Source organism: Rattus norvegicus, chromosome 13 (genome assembly GCF_036323735.1).
Source record: "Rattus norvegicus strain BN/NHsdMcwi chromosome 13, GRCr8, whole genome shotgun sequence".
NCBI classification, from domain to species: Eukaryota; Metazoa; Chordata; class Mammalia; order Rodentia; family Muridae; genus Rattus; species Rattus norvegicus.
This window is the reverse complement of record NC_086031.1, coordinates 95,926,015-95,949,092: the sequence shown is the minus strand read 5'-3', so window position 1 is coordinate 95,949,092 and position 23,078 is coordinate 95,926,015. Positions and strand designations below refer to the sequence as shown.

At 43.1% G+C, this 23,078-nt stretch overlaps 1 protein-coding gene and 1 pseudogene across 11 annotated transcripts in view; one reads left to right on the top strand and one right to left on the bottom strand.

Moving 5' to 3' along the window:
* Positions 1-23,078, bottom strand: part of Dnah14 (dynein axonemal heavy chain 14) — a 216,593-nt gene that overhangs the window by 121,235 nt on the left and 72,280 nt on the right. For all 11 annotated transcript variants that reach the window (XM_039091477.2, XM_039091479.2, XM_063272768.1 and 8 more), the window contains 8 exons: positions 21,702-21,847; positions 19,952-20,020; positions 15,633-15,819; positions 14,510-14,586; positions 14,049-14,220; positions 7,361-7,450; positions 4,204-4,338; positions 465-677 (listed from right to left, as the gene is read on the bottom strand). In XM_039091477.2, coding sequence (XP_038947405.1) covers positions 465-677; positions 4,204-4,338; positions 7,361-7,450; positions 14,049-14,220; positions 14,510-14,586; positions 15,633-15,819; positions 19,952-20,020; positions 21,702-21,847 — 1,089 coding nt within the window. The remainder of the gene's footprint in view (positions 1-464; positions 678-4,203; positions 4,339-7,360; positions 7,451-14,048; positions 14,221-14,509; positions 14,587-15,632; positions 15,820-19,951; positions 20,021-21,701; positions 21,848-23,078) is intronic.
* Mrps11-ps1 (mitochondrial ribosomal protein S11, pseudogene 1) lies at positions 7,818-9,436 on the top strand (annotated as a pseudogene).

Here is a 23,078-nt window from a genome sequence, read left to right as displayed (position 1 = left end):
TGCTAACCCTTTGGTTTCAAATATCACCTTTTGCTTATAGCTTACCTACTAGTTATGAGAACACCAAGTTTCTTTTTTGGCACTTGTATTCACTGTTTAACACATTTTTGTATCAATTTATTTATTTACTTAATTTAATTTATTTATTTTTACAAAACCATCCTCATTTCTTTCATTTGTAAGGTCCATTAGTGATACTTAATTATCGGCTTGTTCTCTTACCATAGGCCTAATTCTCTCTGCAGTCCTTTCGATCCAATCATCTTCGACTTCATCCTATGGTTTACTGACCACTTAAAAACTCAATAGTGAAATTCCTAAAATATAACTTATACTTCAAAACTGATTGCAATGCTTCTTTCTTTTATATCAATAGGTGGCTAATTATGTCTTAATAAATAGTTTGAGCCATGCAAGTGCCTCTCTTAGTCAAAGGAAAATACTGAAGCCCATACTAAACTTACGTTAGACAAATCTGTGACTCCCGACATTCCAAGATCACTGCCTTTCTTGGAGTAATCTGTAGTGTTAATATGGACATAGTTTCGAATTGCTGCTGACAATAGCCCGTCATTCCACTCCATGGTATTGATGTTCAGCTGTCCGTACAGTTCACCAAGAGTGATACATTTTGGATTCAAAACACAAACATCAACTTTTCCTTTCTTCCCTGTAGACTGGGGGAAGGGATGAGAAATCCAATGTTGTTGTAAAAGGAATTAGTTATAGCGTGATTACTTAATGTTTTACACCGTTGTTGCCAATGAGTTTTGGGGAAAATCTTTCTCATCAAACACAGACATCTCTGAAAAGGTAGTAATTAACAAGACGTCTCCCTGAGCTCCACTACAGAACATGGCTCTGACTGGGATATGGCATCCTGGGAGCCGGGGTTGGGCTGTAGAGAGGTGGTGGACTTTTAGTCCATTTAGATCCTATCCACAAAATGGTAAGGCTTGGGATCCACCTGAGCTATTCTCTACATCATCTCATTCAGTTTTAAGTAGGGCAAGGGGCAGACATATTGCCAGAAACACACAGATTTCACATAATTCACATAATTTCACAGATTTCACATAAACGACGTAAGAAGTTATGGGAACAAGTGGCGGGACTCTTTGGGAAGTTAAGATAACAAAAACCCAGCTGTGTATTCAGAGAGACTGTGGGAATCACATATAAGACACATGTACACAGCTGGGTGTGGTTCAGTGGCTAAGACCAGAACTAACATGCCATTGGAGCTAAGACAGTCTCAATCCATAGGTCTGGGACTTAGTATGCTGTGTTGACTTGTTAGGGCTTCTTTAACTTAAATATACAAGCTGATTATCAGAGATTCAGAATATGTGGACAACGGCAGGACAGTTTTATACTAGAACTTGAGATAGCAATTCACTTTCAGTGATAGACCACACACATTTTCAAATACTTGTTATAGTGCTGTAAAAATAACTTTTATGCTTACATTTTCACCTAGAATTGTGTACCCCAAATTAATCCCATACCTTTAAAACGTTCAGAAATACCAGTCTAATAACCCTAATATGGTATATGTTTAGTGTCTTTTTACTACACTTATTTTGCGTGTTTATCTGTGTGTGTGCATGTGCGTGTGCATGCATGTATGCGTTTACACAAACAAGGTCAGAGAAGCTTGTGTGAACCACTCCTCTTTTCACCCCGAGGATCCTGGGACTGAACTAAGATCATCAGGCTGGTGGCAGCACCTTCACTCTCAGAGCCACCCTGCACACACAATTTGCATTTTACTTCTGTATAGGACTTCAAACACATCTAGCACCATGTTTAACAGTGTTGCAGACAGACTTATCCCAGTCCTGGTTGTAGGGAAGCTTCTCTGTCCCCATGTGAGTTCGAGTAAGTTGTGGCTTTCCCAAAAACTCTGCTATCCTGGTTTTCTGACTTTTTTTAATCACAAAGGAGAATGAAACACTATCACATCCCTTTTGTGTAACCGATATGATCGTGTGGCTTCTTTCTCTTGTTCTATGGTGGTATGTATTACACTCATGTAATGTGGGATGTGGTTCCTGGCGTGACTCCCACCTGGTCTTACTGTATATAATAGTTTACTTCTTATCAATGACAGTTACTGCTTAAGAACTCATTGGGGTCTGTTTAGAAAAGGAATTTATAGACAATGATAAGAATTAGAAAGTACAACATGAACATTCTGAAGATGAAATTTTATACCCACAGAAATAAAATTCATGTAACTATGAAGCTAACTTTCTAAGATGTCAGAGTACACTACCAACAATGGTATCTTCAAATAGCTGAAGCTCACATGATTTAGTAGAGTATTTTATTTTTTACTGCATTAAAATATGTGCATGGGGACTTCCTGGGAATCCATAGACAGTTAATATTTACTTAATAGTAATAAATTTGTCAAAACACAGCATATTATACCAACCAGCTAAAAGACAAAGACTGACAATTTTTAGTTTTAAATTTTAATTTTGTTTTATGTGCATGGGTGTGTATGCATGCTTGTGCTATAGAAGCCAGAAGGGGGCATCAGATCCTGTGGAACAGTAGTTTCAGACGGTTGTGAGTTGCCAGGTGGGTGCTGGGAATGGAGCACAGGTCCTTTGGAAGAACAGCCAGTACTCTTACCTGCTGAGCCATCTCTCCAATCCCTTTCCGATCTCTAACAATCATTATATAAGTTCCAATCATCAAAAAAAAAAAATGCAGTTTTGGGGAATAGAAACTTAAAAAAGTGATAAAAATTTTAATAAAAAAATTTTTACAGAAAGAAAAATTATCAGGGATAAAGATAACACATTGAAATATGAAATGCATCTCAGATAAAATAAGGAACAAGAACTATAGTTGACATGGTCTTGGAGGGTTTAAATTAATTTAATAAACAGAATAAAAATCATATAAATATTGGAAGAGAAATATAATTATTTTCACTTGAAGTGATTGAATTAATACTTGGGAAGCAAATTGGAACTTAGTAAATCAAGTCAATAAAGTAGCCAAAATTAAAATATACAAGTCAACTATTGTATTTTATAATGGTTTGATATCTAAATTTCAAAATTCTCACTTACTACAAAGACTTACTATAAAACTTTTAGCAATAACTTAGATAAGTAGTTAAAATACATACATAAGATTATGTGTGTGTGTATGTGTATGTGTGTTTGTATGTGTATGTATGTGTGTTTGTATGTGTGTTTGTATGTGTGTGTATGTGTGTGTGTATGTGTGTGTGTATGTGTGTGTGTATGTGTATGTGTGTGTATGTGTATGTGTGTTTGTATGTGTATGTATGTGTGTTTGTATGTGTGTTTGTATGTGTGTGTATGTGTGTGTGTATGTGTGTGTGTATGTGTGTGTGTATGTGTATGTGTGTGTATGTGTGTGTGTATGTGTGTGTGTATGTGTGTGTATGTGTGTGTATGTGTGTGTGTATGTGTGTGTGTATGTGTGTGTGTATGTGTGTGCATGTGTGTGTAGGTGTATTGTGTAGGTGTATGTGTGTGTGTATGTGTGTGTGTATGTGTGTGTGTATGTGTGTGTGTATGTGTGTGTGTATGTGTGTGTGTATGTGTGTGTGTATGTGTGTGTGTATGTGTGTGTGTATGTGTGTGTATGTGTGTGTGTATGTGTGTGTCTATGTGTGTGTCTATGTGTGTGTGAGTATGTGTGTGTATGTGTGTGTATGTGTGTGTGTATGTGTGTGTGTATGTGTGTGTGTATGTGTGTGTATGTGTGTGTATGTGTGTGTATGTGTGTGTATGTGTGTATGTGTGTTTGTATGTGTATGTATGTGTGTTTGTATGTGTGTGTGTATGTGTGTTTGTATGTGTGTGTGTATGTGTGTGTGTATGTGTGTGTATGTGTGTGTGTGTATGTGTATGTGTGTGTCTATGTGTGTGTCTATGTGTATGTGTATGTGTGTGTATGTGTGTGTATGTGTGTGAGTGTGCATGTGTGTGTATGTGTGTGTATGTGTGTGTCTATGTGTGTGAGTATGTGTGTGTCTATGTGTGTGTGTGAGTATGTGTGTGAGTGTGCATGTGTGTGTCTATGTGTGTGTGTATGTGTGTGTGTGAGTATGTGTGTGAGTGTGCATGTGTGTGTGTGCATGTGTGTGTGTAGGTGTATGCTGAAGTATTGAATCTGCATAGACGGAAAATGTCTTACTTAGTAGACACTTACCTTAGAGTCAGATTGCCTTTCTTTAATGGGTAAGGCAGAAGTAACGGGCAATGTTATCAATGCTTTCTCTAAGATTTTCCTGACTGTTGTCTTCCCTCCGCCTGTTGGGCCCACTAGAATCACGCCAACACATGCCTTCAACAAAATGCAAGGATTAGCGTACTGAGCAACTGTTACGCTCTCTACACAGACACCTGTGCTTGTGCCCACCCACTCTTCATGACTGTTCAAGCCACTGTGGTCCAGTCTCTGCCTTTGCTGTTAGCCTAAGGCTGAACCGAGGAAATCTTACCAAAGGAACCCTTCTAATTCTTGGTGCTGAGCACTTCCTGTAGCTGTCCCACCGCCCCCCTAACGGCTTTCTGAATGACTGGTCCGTATAACAATGCTTTTCCTCTTCCTATTTTTCTTTTTCTTTCCATGCACGACTTCCCTCGGTCATTATTGTTGCTACCTCTCCTTTGTTTGTCAATTTGGTTGTGTGACCCAGCTTCTCACGGCTCTCGAATGCCTGCATTCTGTCTCTGCCTTCACTGACTGCTCCCAACCCAATGGCTCATAAGCTGCTCAACTCAGAATAACCTTAACTTTCTTTCTGTCCAAACTTAATGCTTTTGTATGCACCAATTGCTCAAAGCAGAATACTGATCCTTTTTCATTCATAGCTTACAAGACATTTTCTTGGTTTTAGCTCTGATATGTGGGGGAGGGGCTCATATGATGTACTTAATGGTCTTACAAGCAGAGGAAATGACCTGGGACGGGTAGTCTGTGGTAAAATGCTTGCCTAGAATCCTCAGCTCAATCCTCAGTACCACACAAACACAGAAAAAAAACAGAAGAGGAGAAGGAAGAGAAGGACAAGGAGAGAGAAGTGAAGGAAGGGCAGGAAGAGGAGGAGGAGGAGGAGGAGGAGGAGGAGGAGGAGGAGGAGGAGGAGGAGGAGAATGGGGATGAGGAAGAACACAGGACAAGGTTGCTCATGTGTCCATGAACTTTAGCACTCATTCTCCATTTTCATGACCAATCGACTGACATCTTCCGATTCACAGTGAAAAGCTGAAGCTGGACCAACCATCCATACTGGTTGTCCCAAAGAGCAGAAGTGAGAGAGTTAGAGCTGACTGGGACCAACACTAGAGCGCTGCCACCTTCCCCAGTCCTCACCGTGAACTTGACACAGTTCACATTTAAGAAAGATTACAACTACAAAAATCAATCAAACAAGCAACCCTCGCCCTAAAACAAATAAACAAACAACAACAGCAAAAGACCTCATTTTCTGAGTAAGCAAACCTTGTGCCCCTTTAGGTCTATATTTCTTGTAAATAGAAACCAGGCCCAGGAATGGTCTGACCCCTAAAAACACCTACCTTTCAGAGTGGCTCACTGACCTGTCTCAGCCCCTCCTTATGGGGTGGTGTAAAAACCTGTGCACACCTGGATGGACGCTTCAAAGATCAAGTAAAGGGGTCAATTCAGACACTTGGAGGGATCCCACCTGCTGCTCTAAGGTGGACTTGGGTGGGCTATGGGATTTGTGTAGCTGTTTGGACCTAGAACATCAGGTTCATGGCTGGGGCTGATGCTCAGGTCAGCCTTGGCCTGCTGTTCAGTGTTCTCATGATGGAACTCTTAAGTCCCATACAAGGTAAAGTGAGTCTATTTGGGTTATGGGTCCTGCCAGCAAGATTAATTACTGGTCAATATAGTGTTGTACTCTTGGGGACATTCACCAGAAGCTAAGACAGTGTGTAAATGAGGGGTGGGTGCTCTTGTGCAAAGTTCTTTATGGGTTATTGATATTCCTGCATGCTGATAGAGCAGAGCCAATGCTAGCTTATGTTTTCAAGGATTCTAAGACAGACTTGGGGGGTAAAAATTCTGGGAATTGACTGTAGGGTCTCATGTATGCTAAACACTCACTCACTGCCATTGAGCTGCACCCCAGTTTAGTACAACTTTGGTACCCGGAATGTGTATTTAAAAAGTCTCCTTCAGAAACAAAGGCTGGCTATTTTTGATGCCAGTATTCTAAGACCAGGGGCTGGCTGCACCAAACTCAAGGCGCTTGTCACACACACATCACCCATGTCATGCGGTTACTTAGTCCTCATGTAGCTCTGGGATTTTGTCTTAGGGAGGAAGGAAGGACATTAGTTTGGCTTCCAACACTGTTCCAACAAATGGTTCTTGGTCTCTGACCTAGGAATATAGTTCCTCTGCCAGTATCAACTTGGCACAGGTTAACTTCATGTTTAAAACTGCATGGTACAGACGTAGAGAAGGAGAATGAGGCTCCGACAAACTGCTAAGTCGATCTTGTCAACTGATGTGCAGACTTGATGTGCAGTGTAGGTGGGAGGCCGGTGAAGGAAAGCCATGGGAAAACGGACTTTCCTTTTGGGGAAAAAATATATATATATGGATGGTATCTTAAAATAGAAACTCCAGACAACCAAAAAATGAAAAATGCACTATCTAAAATATTTAAATTTTTTTGAGAAAGAGTCTTAGAAAATGTCTTTATAAAGATAGCTGAGACGGTGTTTTTAAAGCTAGGGTACAAAGCACTCAAACTGTAAAGGAATAGAGCTTACGGAATTAAAATTATCTTTAATACAGCTTCAACAGTGCCACATTTCCAAAACTCTGAGGCTTAGAGACTTTACCCATAATGCACACACAGCTGCTAAATCATTATGATGTAAAATACATAGTAAGAAACACATTTTCTAAGAGAAAGATAAACAACCACATAAAAAATGAGTACATTCTATGATCTGACAATTCACATAAAACTCACATGGCTAAGAGAATTTAAAGAGACACAGCATCTTGCAAGGAACAAGGGTTTGCACAGCAAATACACAGCAGGCACTGATAGCCAGGCAATGCGGGAAGTTTCAAGATGGGGTAGCAATGGGTTACAGGCTCTTTCAGACTACACTTGTAGGGCTTTGACAAGTATAAACTATCAAATAAATGTAAAAATATCAATTCAATGTCTAATTAAGGTGAGACTCGGAGTCTGGGAAAACACTTGCTATGTCGCCGTATCAGAGCTGCTCTCTCCTGTTCTTCCCGTGTTCTCGAATTTGCTCTCAGAGACTGAAACCCACACAGAGGACCTGCTGCCTTGCCAGCCTGCACTCACCTGAAGCTGCTTATAAAATTGTATGATCTTTGCTTTCTGAGGCGGCCACTGCTGAAGGCCTAGTTGTTCTGTCGCACTGTGTATTGCTTTCTGAAAGGATATAAATATATTAATTTAAAGGGCATTACAATCCTAGTGGCTGTCATCTACATAGCCATCCACTTATTTACTTACCAAAGTCTTGGGGATAGAACCCCAGCCTTGCACAAATGAGCCTAATGGTCTACCACTGGGCCAGTCACCTAGCCCAACCCTTTAAGTTGTAATTCTTTAGAACCTCTTAGCTACTTGTTAATTATTGTAGTTTACAAGAGTATTTTTTTTTTAAGTTCATCAACTTCTGTCTTGAAAACCACCATTTTGGAGGGGCAGGTTTACCCAGCAGAATGAGCCACTGCCTTTGGGAAAGGTAGGTGAAATTCTACTGTTAGATCACCAGAAAGGGGAAAGATTCCCATATAAATGGCTTTAAAGAGCATTTTAATTTGAACAGAAATACATGACTATTTAAGAGCAATCAGGTGATTTCCCTTATGTGAGTGCCCCCACAGATGCTCATGGTGCTGGTTCCAGCTAAACCAAGCTACTGTGGACGGGAGCTGACGAGGGTCAATTTCAGTCATGCAGGTTGTAAGAAACTCCGGGTCATGGCTCCTGCGGTCCTGGACTGGATCTGGGATGACCAGGCTTGTGGCCGTTGCCCCAGCTAAGAATATCCACACCGGAGCCCTGAGGTTAGAAGACTCAGATGCCCGGCAGAACACTGAAAAGGAAGCGGCTCCGAGTCGCTTCAGGTGAGGGTTAAGTGGATCCAGTCCTCTGGAAACTCGCAACCTGTGACTTCTGCCCGTTACCCTCCAGAATCATAGAAAGCAGTGGATTCCTGGCTGTCAATATGCCATCTATGCCTGTGCAAATCAGCATTCTAAAAGTGGAGATAATGCTTAGAGGGGTTGTTGGTGAAGATAGAGCTGTGGCATAAAGTAGGTGTTCAATTAACGACTGTTAGCTAGCGAAGAGTCCGGTGTATATAAATACACCTTGTGAGATAGACTTTAGGTCTGACTAGCAACTTTCTCTGCCTCCAACCCAAGTGTCTTGAAGGACTACACTAACTGCACATCTTAGATTGGACCTTAATTTTGTGCCTAACCCTGGGAACCGGCATCTTGCAATGTCCCACTAGTATTAATCCTTCCTATGCAGGCTGTGTATACGTTCACGTGCCTTCACATCTGTTTAACGGTTACAAAAACCAACTACCTGTTGGGTACCATGAGAAGTCCTGGAATTGGAAGCTATTTCTCCCCAGAAGTAGTATAGAAACTTGCAAGGAAGACACATGCGAATGTGTTAAGCATAATCTGATCAGCTGGATAATAGAGGTGAGAACTGGCTGGACATTTAAGAGAGCAAGGCAACCTTGAGGAAGTCACACAAGACTTAAAGTACCGTAGAGTGTGATAGTGACTGGGAACTCGGCTGGACAAGATCAGTGTGATCATTGCAGGCAAAGCATTTACCTCCGGTTCCAGGCCAGGAAAGCTCTCTGCAGTGGGCAGGGATGAAATTTGAGGAAGTCCTAATTGCACACATTAAAGCAACCTACAACAACACACAGATCCAGGTAGTCTCTGCCACTAGCACGTCCCTGGCCTGTGCCTCCTGTGGGGCACGGAAGGCTTTCGCAATGCCAAGAAGGGCACTGGCATCGCAGCACAGACAGCAGGCATAGCTGCAGCCGCAAAAGCCACAGGAAAAGGAGTGACCCACATCAGAGTCCTAGTGAAAGGCATGGGACCAGGACGCTGGTCTGCCATCAAAGGACTGACCATGGGTGGTCTGGAAGTGATCTCGATCACAGACAACCCCCCCCCCCCCCCCGTCCCTCACAATGGCTGCCGACCCCGGAAGGCTCGAAGACTGTGATAGGAAGGAAACCAGGACCTGAACCTGACCTAAAGTCTTGACTCAGGTGGATCCTACAGAGAGCCCACTGTGGAGGCTGCTGGAGCGGGCTGTTCTCGAGCCTTCCCTGGGAGAACATTCCTCTCCTTGCACAGAAGCTGGAGGTGCCGAGGCATGAGGGAGTGGGAAGTGCCAGGCACTGTGGCCAGCTCCAGACTCTGCTCTGAAAATAAAGGACTGTTCTCTGTATAAAAAAAGAAAAAAGAAAAAAAGAAAAAGAAAAAGAAAAAAAGAAAACCACCATTTTTCTTACCAGAAATGTGCAACACAAAGAAAATTTTATCTTCACAGTTACCTTTGATAGCAAATTCATAAACTCTCCCCTCAAACTAAGAATCCTCAATTCATATTTATTAATATACAAAATCTTATGCACAAAACAAAACCGGGCCCGGCATGTTGTGTCTACATGTCGGTGTGTATATCTGAAACAAGAATAATCACAGAGGCCGTCAGCCTAAGAGGAGTGGGTGGGACAGAGGAGGTGCTGAGGAGGGAGGAGGGATGTGGAAAGTGCTGACATAGCTATATTTTAATTAAAAGATATCTTAAAAAGTAGCTACAAATATTCATTTACCCTACATTAAAATAAAACATAAAAGGGCTTTGTATCTCTTTGTGGTTCCAATCACCACTAAAACAGTTTTTGATTTTGTAATGATTAGTTTAATGTTTCAATGAGAATGCTCTAAGATAATAAATAAAACTGATAAGATTCTAAGTATGATGTACTGCTTTAAAATATCCAAAACTGAAAAAAAAAAAACCAACCCAAACCAAACAACAATGACAACCACAACGACCACACCACCAAAGCAAAAAATGGGAGGAAACCATGCTTCTTCCGAAGGCCGGTTACCTGCAGGCGGAGACAATCGGTAATTTTGTCCCCAGACTCTCCTCACACTTCTTGCATCTCTAGAATGAACAAAGCAGACAAGGGAGACACTGCACAGCAGGTAAAGGCAGCTTCTAGGCAAGACCAAGACAGGCAACCATGGCGTGCTTGAAAGAACCTCACAAACAGGGCTGGACGAGAAGGCTCAGCTAAGACCCCCACCTCGAGCAGTTCAGTCTTTATGACGGTGATGTGGGTCCCGGAAAGAATCAGACTCAATGGGTGCACGAGTCACCCAATCACAACTGTCGAGAGAAGTCTCGATAACTCATCTCTTCTGGGTACAAGAAGACAGTATCTTAACAGAGTTCTTACTTTAGATTGCTTTGGAATAAATCTATAATCTTGCTTTAAGTTATTTAGGACTATTATGTGATATTCCTAGCAGGGAGTTAAAAAGAAATAGGGGGTGGGGGCTGGAGAGATGGCTCAGCAGTTAAGAGCACCCGATTACTCTTCCAGAGGTCCTGAGTTCAATTCCCAGCACCCACAGGGTGGCTCACAACCATCTGTAATGGGATCTGGTGCCCTCTTCTGGCCTGCAGATAGAGTGCTCATGAACATGAAATAAATCTTTTTTTTTTTTTTTTTTTTTAAGAAAGAAATAGGGGAAGAGGGGAAGAGAGACAGAAGAAATTTTAAAAGTGGAGTTCAAAAGTTAAGAGGAATAGTTTGATTTGCACCGGATAAAACAGACTTTAAATCAAAAGCTAGAAGAGCCATCCAAGAGTAGCCATGTATGATAAAAGGCCAATTCTGCAAGGTTGTACAATGGGCATAGAGATATTTGTACCCAGTCAAGCTGTAGGGTAAATATTGATTGGTTTCAAGAGAGAGCTCCACTCCAACAGCAGCAGCAGGGCACTCTAAACACATGCCACTCTCAGAAATCAGCAGAAACACCCAGATACAAAAGAAATGTCAGAGCTAAACCACACCGTGGACCAAAAATGCCAGCACATGTTCAAAGGCCACACCAACAGCTGTGGGTGCATGTCCTGCCTCACGGCACACAGAAAACTATCCATACATGTCTGATAGCTGGCCACAAGGCAAGCATCAACATGTACATGCATGTGCACATGTATGTGCACGTGTGTAAGTCAGACAGTAACTTTCAGGAGTCAGCGCTCTCCTCTCACAGGTAGGATCAGGGGACTAAACTCAAGCGGTTAGGCTCGACTGCAATCACCTCATCTGCTGATGCATCTCGCTAGCCCGGAAATTATAAAATTTATTTAGACAAATGAAGACAGCAACACAGTACGCCCAATTCTATACAATTAGAGCAAAAGTACAATGTAGAGAGGTTTGTAGGGATAATCACGCACCACCAGAAAACGGAGACCTCGGGAGCTGGAGGAGTGGCTCAGTGGTTAAGAGCACTGCTCTTGCAGAGGACCTGGGTTCGATTCCTAGCACCTACATGGTGGCTCACAATGGTGTGTAACTCCAGTTCCAGGGGACTTTACACACTCTTCTGGTTCATAGAAATATTCGTAGGCAAAATACCCAAGCACATTAAAATAAAAAAAATATTTTAAAGAGAGGATTTTAAATAAATAACTTAATATTCTTCCTTCAGGAATTAAAGAAAAACAAAAAAAAAACCAAGAGTAACTGAAATTCCAAGTTAGCAGTATGAAAAGGTATTAAGGAGATGTGGAAATAAGTAAAAATGAAGGCTACAAATACAAATGACGGATGACACGAGTTTTAGGTGAGTACACGTACATGAGTACGTGTGTGATCGTGGTGCCTGTTCTCACGTGTGCACACTCCTATGGAAGGCAGAAGAGATCTGTCATTGGCTGGGGCTCACTAAGTAGGCTCTGCTGCCTGGCCAGGGAGTCTCGAGGCCTCCTGTTTCTAACTTTCTGGCAATGGGCATTGAGTGTGTGCCCAGATTTCTGTGTGACTGCGAAGGAACAACCCGGGTCTTCAGACTTGCGAGGGAAGCACTCTATCAATTGAGCTATCGAGTAAAACAGCAGCCGCCACTGCTTTGGCTCGACTGAGAAAGGAGAAAACGCATATAAATAAAACTAGAGACCAAAATGGAGACATTAGGATAGATACTCCCATAAAAAAGATCGTTAGATAGAGTTATAAGTGACTGCATGACAACAAATGAGAAAAACAGAAGAAGTCAACAAATTTCTAAACATATACAACTTAGCAAGACTGAGTAAGGAAAAATTAGATGCCCAAGGAAACCCATAAAAATAAAGGATGAGAATGAATCAATACTAAAATGTTCTTTATTAAAGAAAAGTCTGGGACCAGATGGTCCACTGCTGAAGTCTATCAAGCATTTAAAGAATCAACACTAATCCTTTTCAAATGCTTCTTTTAAAATTGTGAAGAAGAAGAACTCTTCCAAATTCCTTGTTTGGGGCCAGCAATATATTGATATTTAAACCATTTCAATAAGGGAAAAGATAGAGATCGCTACACTTGAGACAAACCCTGAATAAAATACTAGCAAATGAGACCCCGACAGCACATTCAAAAGATGTCCCACTGGGACCTGTTGTGATTCACTCTGGGCAAGTAGGATGCTTCCCGTGCAGTGAGTGTCCTCACATGAATACAACGAGGGGCCAGAGCCATGTGTCACCCCTACAAACACAGGGAAAGCATCTGTGTGGAGGGAATTCTAGTCTTACAAACTTTCATCTGTACAAAAGAAAACCCAATGAACTAAAAAGGGAGAGACTTACTACAAAAGATGGAAGCCACAGGAAAAAGACAGAAACGTATTTCAAACATTAAAAGAGAAGCAAGGCGTTAAATCAAGCAGAAGTTGCATTAAATCAAAGGCTGGTTCGTTGAAAAAGAATAGTGCTTAGATTGGACAGCTAGGTGGTCTGAGGAAAAAAAAAAAGCCTACCTTAGGAAAACATGTAACGGAAACAGTCTCAGAAGCATGAACTCGAAAGAATCAACTTTGTACTAATCCATTCTAAAACAGGAGTGAGACGCAGGCGTTTGCTGCGTTGAACAAGGCTGCTCCAAGGAGACTCACGGTGACAGACACAAGCTTACTGCCCATCCATAACGGAACAGTTCTAACCATCTATCTACTTTGATGGTTTTCCAGAGACCTTCTTGTGTTCCTTCCTGCACTGTCTGTGGGCACGTTGGCCACATGCTTCATGTGTCCTAGGAGACGGTATGTGACCTGTGGCTGTCTTGTCAAGTTAATTACATCTCCAATTGATGGATTAAAAGCAGCCATTATAAAGCTGGGGGGGGGGGGGAAGCAGCAGAGGCAGAAAGAGCCCGTGGGGACAACGGGAGCAGGGGGAAGCAGGAAGGGCAGGGTGTGGCGGAGGGTGTCCCGGCTACCAGATGGAGGAGCCAGCTTTTGTCAAAATAATTTCGATTTTGTTCTTAAGGCAATGCCAGTTGAACACTGGCTTTGCTTGGGCAATCGCACACGTCTTAGGTGAGCAACTTGAGAAGCCTTGTGGAAACACACAGAATGCAGTAAACACGCACGGGCAAAACGGTTAAACTCTAAGAATGGGGAGTCATCTCTGTGCTATTACAGGGAAACCCAGCATCATCACTTATGAAGGAGAACTCAGCACACAGCACCCTCCTATCATTTGTTCTTTCTATCAGTCACCGAGTGCTTAAAGCTCCTTCTACTCCCGGGGGGGGGGGGGGGGACACAACATGCCTGCAAAGTGCTTTTGTCCCCAAGTCTTGTGATCTACTCCCCATGAGTAGCGTATTTCAGACAGAGCCATTGTATTTAAACCCACACAGATTCCACCTCCAAGGGACCTGGTACTGCTTACGGGGCCTCATTACCTCCAAGGCAAGGTGTTGCGTTTTTGAAACTGTTATTCCAGGGAAAACATCTTCTATGATCCTTTCGAAAGGTAGGACATCTTCAGGAAGGAACTTTGACATACTGGCTTCCTGGATGGCCTCGATGATGATCAGCGACTCCTCTAGCTCGGAGAGATGCTCCCCGACAGTACTGTTGCGGTTGAAGAGAGCAAGCATGGCCGGGTCAGAAGGCTGTTCCTCAAGCGCTAACACCCAGTTTTAGGCATTTCCCCTTCCTGTTTATTATGCTTTCTAAAACGCTGCTCTTGGCTCAGTTTTGTCCTTTTGAGACCACAAGAGCCCATCAGTCCACCTTCCTGAGGTGCTCCGGCAGCTTCCTGATTTAGCTTGTCTCCTTTAATTAAAATCCCACAGATTACCAACCCACTGACTGGTATGTAGCTCTCTGAACCCAACACTAAATTCAAAATTCAACTGACCATTTATGCTCCAGTTTCTTCTTTTCTGTCATTATTAAAACTGTCTTCAAGGTCCTCATGCCAAAATCATAGTGCTCCTAAAATGCCGTAGTCAATATTTGAGTTACTAACAGTTTTCAAGGGAAAATAGAACACGCAACAACTACACGCATAATTAATACTCATATATTCTTTTTTTCCTGCTTTTTTGAGACAGTGTTTCTGTATGGGGCCCTGGATGTCCTGGAACTCACTCTGTAGCCCAGGCTGGCCTCACACTGACAGAGAGCCTGAGGGATTAAAGGTGTGCACCCCCACTGCTGGGCTTACAGCCATCTATCCTAGAAAAGGAGATATCCACACAAATCCAGAGACCTCAATTCTGCCTCTAGTGCTCTTATTTCTCTTCTAAGTTGGTGCCAAGAAACCAACTTTGCCCTATGTTCTTGTCTTCCCTCCATCCCTCCCTCTCTCCCCAGAATTCTGCTATGTGACCCAGCCTGGCCTTGAACTCTTGGGCTCAGACCTTCCCATTGTCTCAGCCTCTCTCTGCAGTTCTGAGGACTACAAGCTGCATCCCTGCACTCAGGAGACGTCTCTTTTAAGAGGAAGGGTGTTAAGGGTTAAAGTTACAGCATCTACGTTAGACTGAGAACTGGGAAGAGGAATTGTGAGAAGAGTACTAGGGGAGGATGACCTTGGAGAAAATGCGCTTAGCTGTCCAAACCATTGCGGGTTAGAAACAAATACTCAAATCCTAGAACCATTCTCAAAAAGGTGCGGGACTCAAGCCAGCAGTACCAGAAACAGAGCTCGGTGGTGCACTGACAGACAGACTGCCATCCAAGATAAGGTACTGTGTTTTCACAAGTCCTACAAATGACTGAGACGTAAGGAGAGCTGGGGAACACTGGTGTAGATAGGGGCTGACATCCACGAGCAGGGGGAGCACATGTGGTCTGAAATAACACGAATGTCATCACTTTCTCTAGACCTTGGAGGAAAGGCCTGGGACCATGGACACCTGGCTACTTTGAACACAGTAATTCCCATTTCATGGTGGGCCTGGTCTTGCTCATTCCTGGCCAATAGCAGAAATGTCTTTGAGTCTCATGTAAGTCTTTGGAGAGAGGCAGTTCCTCACCTGTTTTGAGAGCTGCTTGTCAGCTAAATCATAAAGGCTAACTATCTTTCCAGACAGAGATTTTGAAGATTTGAAGCCAAATGAAAACAGAGTTACTTCAGTGATCATTTTGTAGTGGGGCACCATCATGGCCACTGAGCGAAACAGGGATTTTAAGTTGCTTGGGAGCTCAACCCGACCTCTATACCTAAAGAGGAAAAGGGAAACAACAACAAACAATAAAAACCCTCCCTTGCTCGGCAGGTTTTCAAATTTGAAACTGTGTTGCCTCCAAAGAATTCTATTGGCTCTTTGTGAGACCCTCACAGGGTGGTTTTTAACCTTTCATCCCATGAGCATGCTGGTCTAAAATACTTCCGGCATCTCATTATATGGCTCCCTCCTCTCAGCTTGCTGATTCCTTGGTCTCCGTGGCACTTATTCATGCGTCTGATGAACCTGGCCTTCAGTCAGGTGCCATGAGCCATGAGCCATGTGCACAGGGCAGAGACGTTGTATCTCTTCACAAGAGGCGGAGTCTGTGCAGCTCCATGAGATGGAACTCATGCTTGGCACCACTGTGAGAGCCAAGAACCTGTGGCGGGATAGAGGACAGATCCGGGACAGCCTCTCGGAATTACTCTGCACACTGTTAAACTGACTCCTCGTGACTTAGCCTTGTACACAGTACATTTCCACCCTCATCAGAGAAACGTCTTAAGAGAACATGGTGATGGACACAGAGACTCACAGCTGGTCTAGCTGCACAGAGTGAGAGACTGAAGAGCACTCAGTTGTAAGTAGACATGAGTACCACATTCCATACCTGGAGGCTTAGGGATTACAATGGAAGAGCAGATGACAAGATTGGTAGAACAACTCTGGGGTACCCCCAGGTCCCCTGAGCAGTCTGCTGTGCCCGGGGGCTCTCCATTCTCCCACCACCTCTCTCCCTACCTCAGACCTGCTGATCTGGAATCATACAGCCAAAGAATACCCACCAGAGGCCTGCCACACCAGGACCATCAAGGTTAGGCCCCCTCTCAATACCTACTACAATAGAAACATCCAGGGTCCAAAACCATGCAGATGGCTAAAGGCCCTCGAAAGAGCACAACAGACAAGAGCCATAGCAACATGACACCTTCAGAGCGAAGCTACCTACCCCACTGCAGCAACTGACTTGTCACAATCAGAGTACAGGAAAATGACCTTAAATTCAATCTTATAACGATGATAGAGGCTTTAAAATCCCTTAAAGAAGTACAGGAAAACCAGGTGAAAGAAATAAATAAAACTATTTACAACACAAAAATGAAATCAGAAGCCAGAAAGGAAACACAAACTAAGGGAATCCTGAGATGGAAAACCCGGGGAAGAACAGGAACAACAGATGCAAGCATCAGCAACAGAACCCAGGAGATGGCAGAGAGAATCTCAGGCATAGAAGATACAATAGGAGAAATGGATACATCCAAGGAAATGTTAAATCTAAAAAGAAATCCCTGACACAAAACATCCAGGAAATCTGGGATACCATGAAAAGACCTCACCTGAGAGTAATAAGAATAGAAGAAGGTGAAGAGTCCCAGCTCCAAGGCCCAGAAGATATTGTCAAGAAAATCATAGAAGAAAACTTTCCTAAAGAATGCACGAGTTATACCTGACTTGCCAACAGAGACTCTCTAGAGGGGCCTGACAGTTGTCTTGCAACCTCTGAAAAAACAACAGATGCCAACCTAGACTACTATACCCAACAAAACTCTCAATCACCATAGATGGAGAAAACAAGATATTTCAAGACAAACCCAAATTTAAACAATGTCTATCCAAACATCCAGCCCTACTGAAAAATACAAGAAGGAAAACTCCAACCCAAGGAAGGCAAGTATATCCAAGAAAACACAAGAAATAAATAATGCTAGTAAAATCAAGGGACGGACACACACACACACACACACACACACACACACACAAACATCATCAACATCCAAATAACAGGAGTTAACAATCTCTCTCAAAACAAATGGACTTGATTCCCCAGTAAAAAAAACACAGGCTAATAGAGTGGATGTGAAATCAGGATCCATCCTGCTGCTGCATACAAGAAACACACCTCAGCAATAAAGATAGACATTACCTCAGAGTAAAGGGCTGGAAAAAAGTTTTCCAAGTAAACGGACTCCAAGAAGCAAGCTGGAGTAGTCATTTTAATACCCAATAAAATAGATTTTCAACCAAAATTAATCAAGAGAGAAGGGAAGGACACTTTATACTCAAAGGAAAAATCTACCAAGATGATATCTCAGTTCTGAACATTTATGCCTCAGACATAAGAGCACCCACATTTGTAAAACAAACATTGCTAACACTTAAATTACACATCAAACCTCACACATTAAGAATAGGAGACTTGAACACCCCACGCTCACCAATTGACAAACACTGAACAGAGAAATAATGAAACTAACAGACACTATGAGCCAAATGGACCTAACAGACATCTGTAGAATATTTCACCCAAACTCAAAAGATTGCACCTTCTTCTCAGCACTTCATGGATCCTTGTCCAAAATTGATGATATAATCAGTCACAAAGCAAGCCTCAACAGATACAAAAAAATTGAAATAATGCCTTGTGTCTTAGACCACTAATAGATTTTTAAAAAGCTGACTTCATGACAACAAAAACACCAGAAAGCCTATGCACTCTTGGAAATTGAACAACTCTTTCCTCAATGATTTCTGGACCAGAGAGGAAATAAAGAAATGAAAGATGTTCTAGAATTCAGTGAAAATGAAGGCACAACATACCCAAAAGGCACAACATACACAATGAAAGCAGTGCTAAGAGGAAAGTTCACAGCAATATGTGCCTCCATAAAGAGATTAGAAAGTTCTCACACCAGCAATTTAAAAGTATACCTGAAAGCTCTAGAAAAAAAAAGAAGCAGGCAAGCAAACCAAAGAGGAATGGAAGGCAGGAAATAATCAAAATATACAACGGAAAAAAGAAAGCATCTTCAACAAATGGTGCTGGTCTAACTGGATGTCTGCATGTAGAAGAATGCAAAGAGATTCACGTCTCTCACCCTGTACTGAAGTCCAAGTGGATTGAAGACTTCAACATAAAACTGGATACATTAATCCTAATAGAACAGAAAGTGGGGAATAGCCTTGAACTCACTGGTACAGGAGACAGCTTTCAGAACAGAACACCAATGGCTCAGGCTCTAAGGTCAACAATTGATAAATAGGTCCTCATGAAATCAAAAAGCTTCTGTAAGGTACAGGAGACTGTCAATGGGACAAAAGGGCAGCCTACAGATTGGGAAAGGATTGTCACCGACCCTACATCCAACAGAGGGCTAATATTCAAAATATATAAAGAACTCAAGAAATTAGAAGCCAGCAATCCAAATGACCTAATTTAAAAACAGGGCACAGAGCTAAACATTGAGAAGCACTTAAAGAAATGTCCAAAGTCGGCTGCTGGAGACAGCACTCGCTGGGTGAGGTATCCCAAGATGGCTGGGCATAAACTTGCTCTAAAACCATCGACTGGGTATTATACCACTCTGGGGATGTTCCCCAAAGATGCCCCACCATACCACAGGGACACCTGCTCAACTATGTTCACAGCAGCTTTATTCATAATAGCCAGAAACTGGAAACAACCTAGATGTCCGTCAGCTGAAGAATGGATAAAGAAAATGGGGCACACACCTATACCATGAAGTACCCACTATTCGTCTATTAAAGACGAAGGCATCATAAATTTTGCAGGGAAATGGATGGAACTTGAGAACATCATCCTGAGTGAGGTAACCCAAAGGAATGAGGTCATCAAAAAGGATACGCATGGTATGGATTCACTTGTAAGTGGATATTAGCCGTGAAGTTCAAGATATTCATGGTACAAGCCACACACCCAAAGAAGCTAAGCAAGAAGGGAGGCCCAAACAAGGATGCTTGGATAGCAGTTAGAAGGGGGAATAAAATAGTTACAGGAGGCAGATGGAGGGAGGGAGCCGGGCGGGAAGAGTATATGGGGAGGGAAAGGGGAGTCAGGGTCAGGTTTGGGGAGGGACAGGAGAGATGGCCATGGAATGAGTGGCAGTCTGAACTGAAGTTTTAAAACTCTCATTCTTTGAGAATTCCATACATTGTTTCTGATCACACTCCCTCCCTTTACCCTAACCTCTCCCAGATCCTCTCCTCATTCTATACTCACATTTAAAAAGAAGATTCTGGAGGGTGAATAAAACAGCCACACCCACAGGTAGGACTTGAGAAAGGGATTTGATCTATGTCTCCCCCATGAGGCATCCAATACTTACCCAGGATTTAAGGTGATCAGCACCGCGCATGACATATTGATCCGTACTTCTCTACCATCCAGCAGGAACCTAAAGGCAGTGAGGCATCCATCACTAAGGTCACTCCTCTAGGCCCAAGGACATCCAAACTCTAACGAATCAGGGGATGTTCTTAGGGCTGCATTGCATTTAAATCCAAACAAAACATACTTAAAACAACAACGCCCAGACAGGAGGAGGCGGCTGCTTATTGGAGCCACAGTTGAGCTCTGCAGGTATAGTGGATTGTGTCTAAAGATGTCTGAGAAGGTTTTGGAACTGGTGCTGGAAGGCATCTGCAGATGAATGGATTCACACAGGGAAGAGACCCTGGGAAGACCTCACTCACTGAGCTGGGCCTCGGAGACTCACCAGAACTTCGAGCATAGCATGGAGTTCCTGCTGGGAACACTGCCCACCTTCAGCCTCCCTTTCTCCAGTTAAAACACACTGGGGAGATGTTAGGTCCCTGGGCCTAACACTGGGGAGATGGCTCAGCACAGGCTGCTTCCTGAAGACCCGGGTTGGTTCCCAGCCCCCACATGGTGGCTCACAATAGTCTGGAACTTCAGTTTGAGGGTAGTCAATGACTGTGGCGCACAGACACATAAATAGGCAAAACAGACAGAAAGCAATAGTGGATACAATCTCAAAAATTAAAAAAATAATATTTGGGCAACCGAGAGGCAGATGCTCTGCCAAAGACACCAGTCTCCCGTCATTGGCAATACTCGCAAAGACAGTGGCAAGACTCTCTGGAGTCATTTCCTACTGAAGAGGGTAGTTAAGGCATGTGAGGCAGAGGGACCAGGATAAAACCAGGACAGTCCCTGGGCCTAACACTTTGCAGAGGTAAGGGCGGTAAAACGTGCCTTTCTGTGCTCCATCTCTAACCACAGATCCATAAGCCCTGGAACCTATCGACGAAATCCATCCAAGTAAAGCTACAAGTTAGCACCGTCAGTAGGGGTCAGACATACTACATTACTAAAGATCCATATGTACCCCCCAATCAAGGCGTGCAAGCTCCTGAATGAATGCATCTGAAGAGAAAACTTGATTATTGTTAATAAAAAACACCAGTAACCATAACATATATTTTATTGTGGTTTTTCTTTTTTTTTTCTCAGAGCTGGGGACCGAACCTAGGGCCTTGTGCTTGCTAGGCAAGCGCTCTACCACTGAGCTAAATCCCCAACCCCTATTGTGGTTTTTCAAAAAGCACCTCAATCTAGAATGGTGAGACAGGAGGCTCCGGGAATGTAGACAGTACTTTTGTTTTTAAATGGGTTTGGAATTTTAAAAAAATCCATGAAGAATTAAAGAAAAAATATATATCCTTAACTTTTATTCTATTTAAGTGTAATATCCTATGACAAAAGATTCTAAGATAGAAAAAATGCTAACTAGAATTTATCTGCATCCACTTCTGGTGGCTCCTGACAGCTCCAAAGTGTGAACGCAGGGCGGATTCTTTTATAGGCATTGAGATCACACACACACACACACACACACACACACACACACACACACACACACACAGTTTGCCAGAGGAAATATATTTTTCATCCTGGAAACATATATTTTCCCCCTTTCAGGAGGAACATACAGAGAAGGCAGGTGTCATTCATTTCGCTATGTGCTAAACAAAACCACCACCAGAGCCCAGCACTTACTTAAGAAAAGCACGGAACACTAAGTAAGCCTGAAAATTAAACCAGTAAATGAATACCTGACAGAATAGCTGTCTTTGGCATCCTTGATCATCAGGATCTGGGAGGCAATGACGGAGAGGACTTCTATATCGATTCGGTTGAATTCATCAAAACAGCACCAAGCTCCTGACTGCACCAACCCGAAGAATAATTTCCCAATTATCTTAAAAAGAAGAAGGGCTGATTAGAGAAACTACAGGGGAACTGCATACTAAACTGCCTGTTCTTCTCATCTTACCCAAACCAAGGAGACGTCCCTTGCATTTCTTGCTCCATACAGTTTCGTAGTTGCTCAGACTCAGTTCACAGCGGTTTCTTTTGAAAGCTTACACTGAATAGCGAACTCCTGTTTTCCAGGATCACAGCAGGTGCAGCTGACTGCTAACTTCGCAAAGTTGTTTAGGACTTAGAGCGGCACCGGGCTGAGGTCTTTATGACCACTTTTGCAGCAGATGGGAGTCAAGTGTCAGAAGCAGGACCAGGCAGGTTCCTTGTGGCTTACCTTGGGCTACAGGTGAGGCCAGTGGCGGGGTTTTAAGGGATAGGGAGGTGGGGGAAGAAGGGGTAACCCGTGGTTCCCAGGAGCTTGTTAGCGGGGTTACTGAAACAGTTGCAGTCTGTTAAAAACCCTATTGGTGTGAAAGATAACATTTTAAAGATCTTATTGTAAGCACTCCTCTGATATTCATTTTCCTGGACACTTTGACTCTGTTGGCACCTGTTGAGCTCTCTTTTGCTATCCCAGCTCTGCCTGCAGTAAAAGGACTCTTCAGTTCGCCCCACCCCAGATGTCTTGAGGACTGCATGGGACCTTTGAGAAAACTACAACACAGCCGCAGCTGATTGCCCCAGCTCCTGATTGCACGGGGCCACGTTTAGAAGTTTGGGCCAGATTTTTTCTATCATCACAAGTCATTGTGACCCCTATCTGTAACAATGTCCACTGAGGCCAGAGGGGAGCGCTTACCCTGACAGACTGGCAGAGGAACTGCTCTGACTGATACTGAAAAGGTGACTTTGTGATTGGTCCACACAGAAATCTCTATGGCTGTGACTGATGCTAAAGGACCACAACCCCTCCAGGGGGCTGTGTGTGTGTGTGTGTGTGTGTGTGTGTGTATGTGTGCGCGCACACAGAAAATCAGATTTCATCTCAGGAAGTTCGGAGCTCTAATCAACACGTAAAAGAGGCCACAGAGCAAAGATTAAAACAGAGACAGAAGGAACACCCATTCAGAGCCTGCCCCACATGTGGCCCATACATAGACAGCCACCCAATTAGACAAGATGGATGAAGCAAAGAAGTGCAGGCCGACAGGAGCCGGATGTAGATTGCTCCTGAGAGACACAGCCAGAATACAGCAAATACAGAGGCGAATGCCAGCAGCAAACCA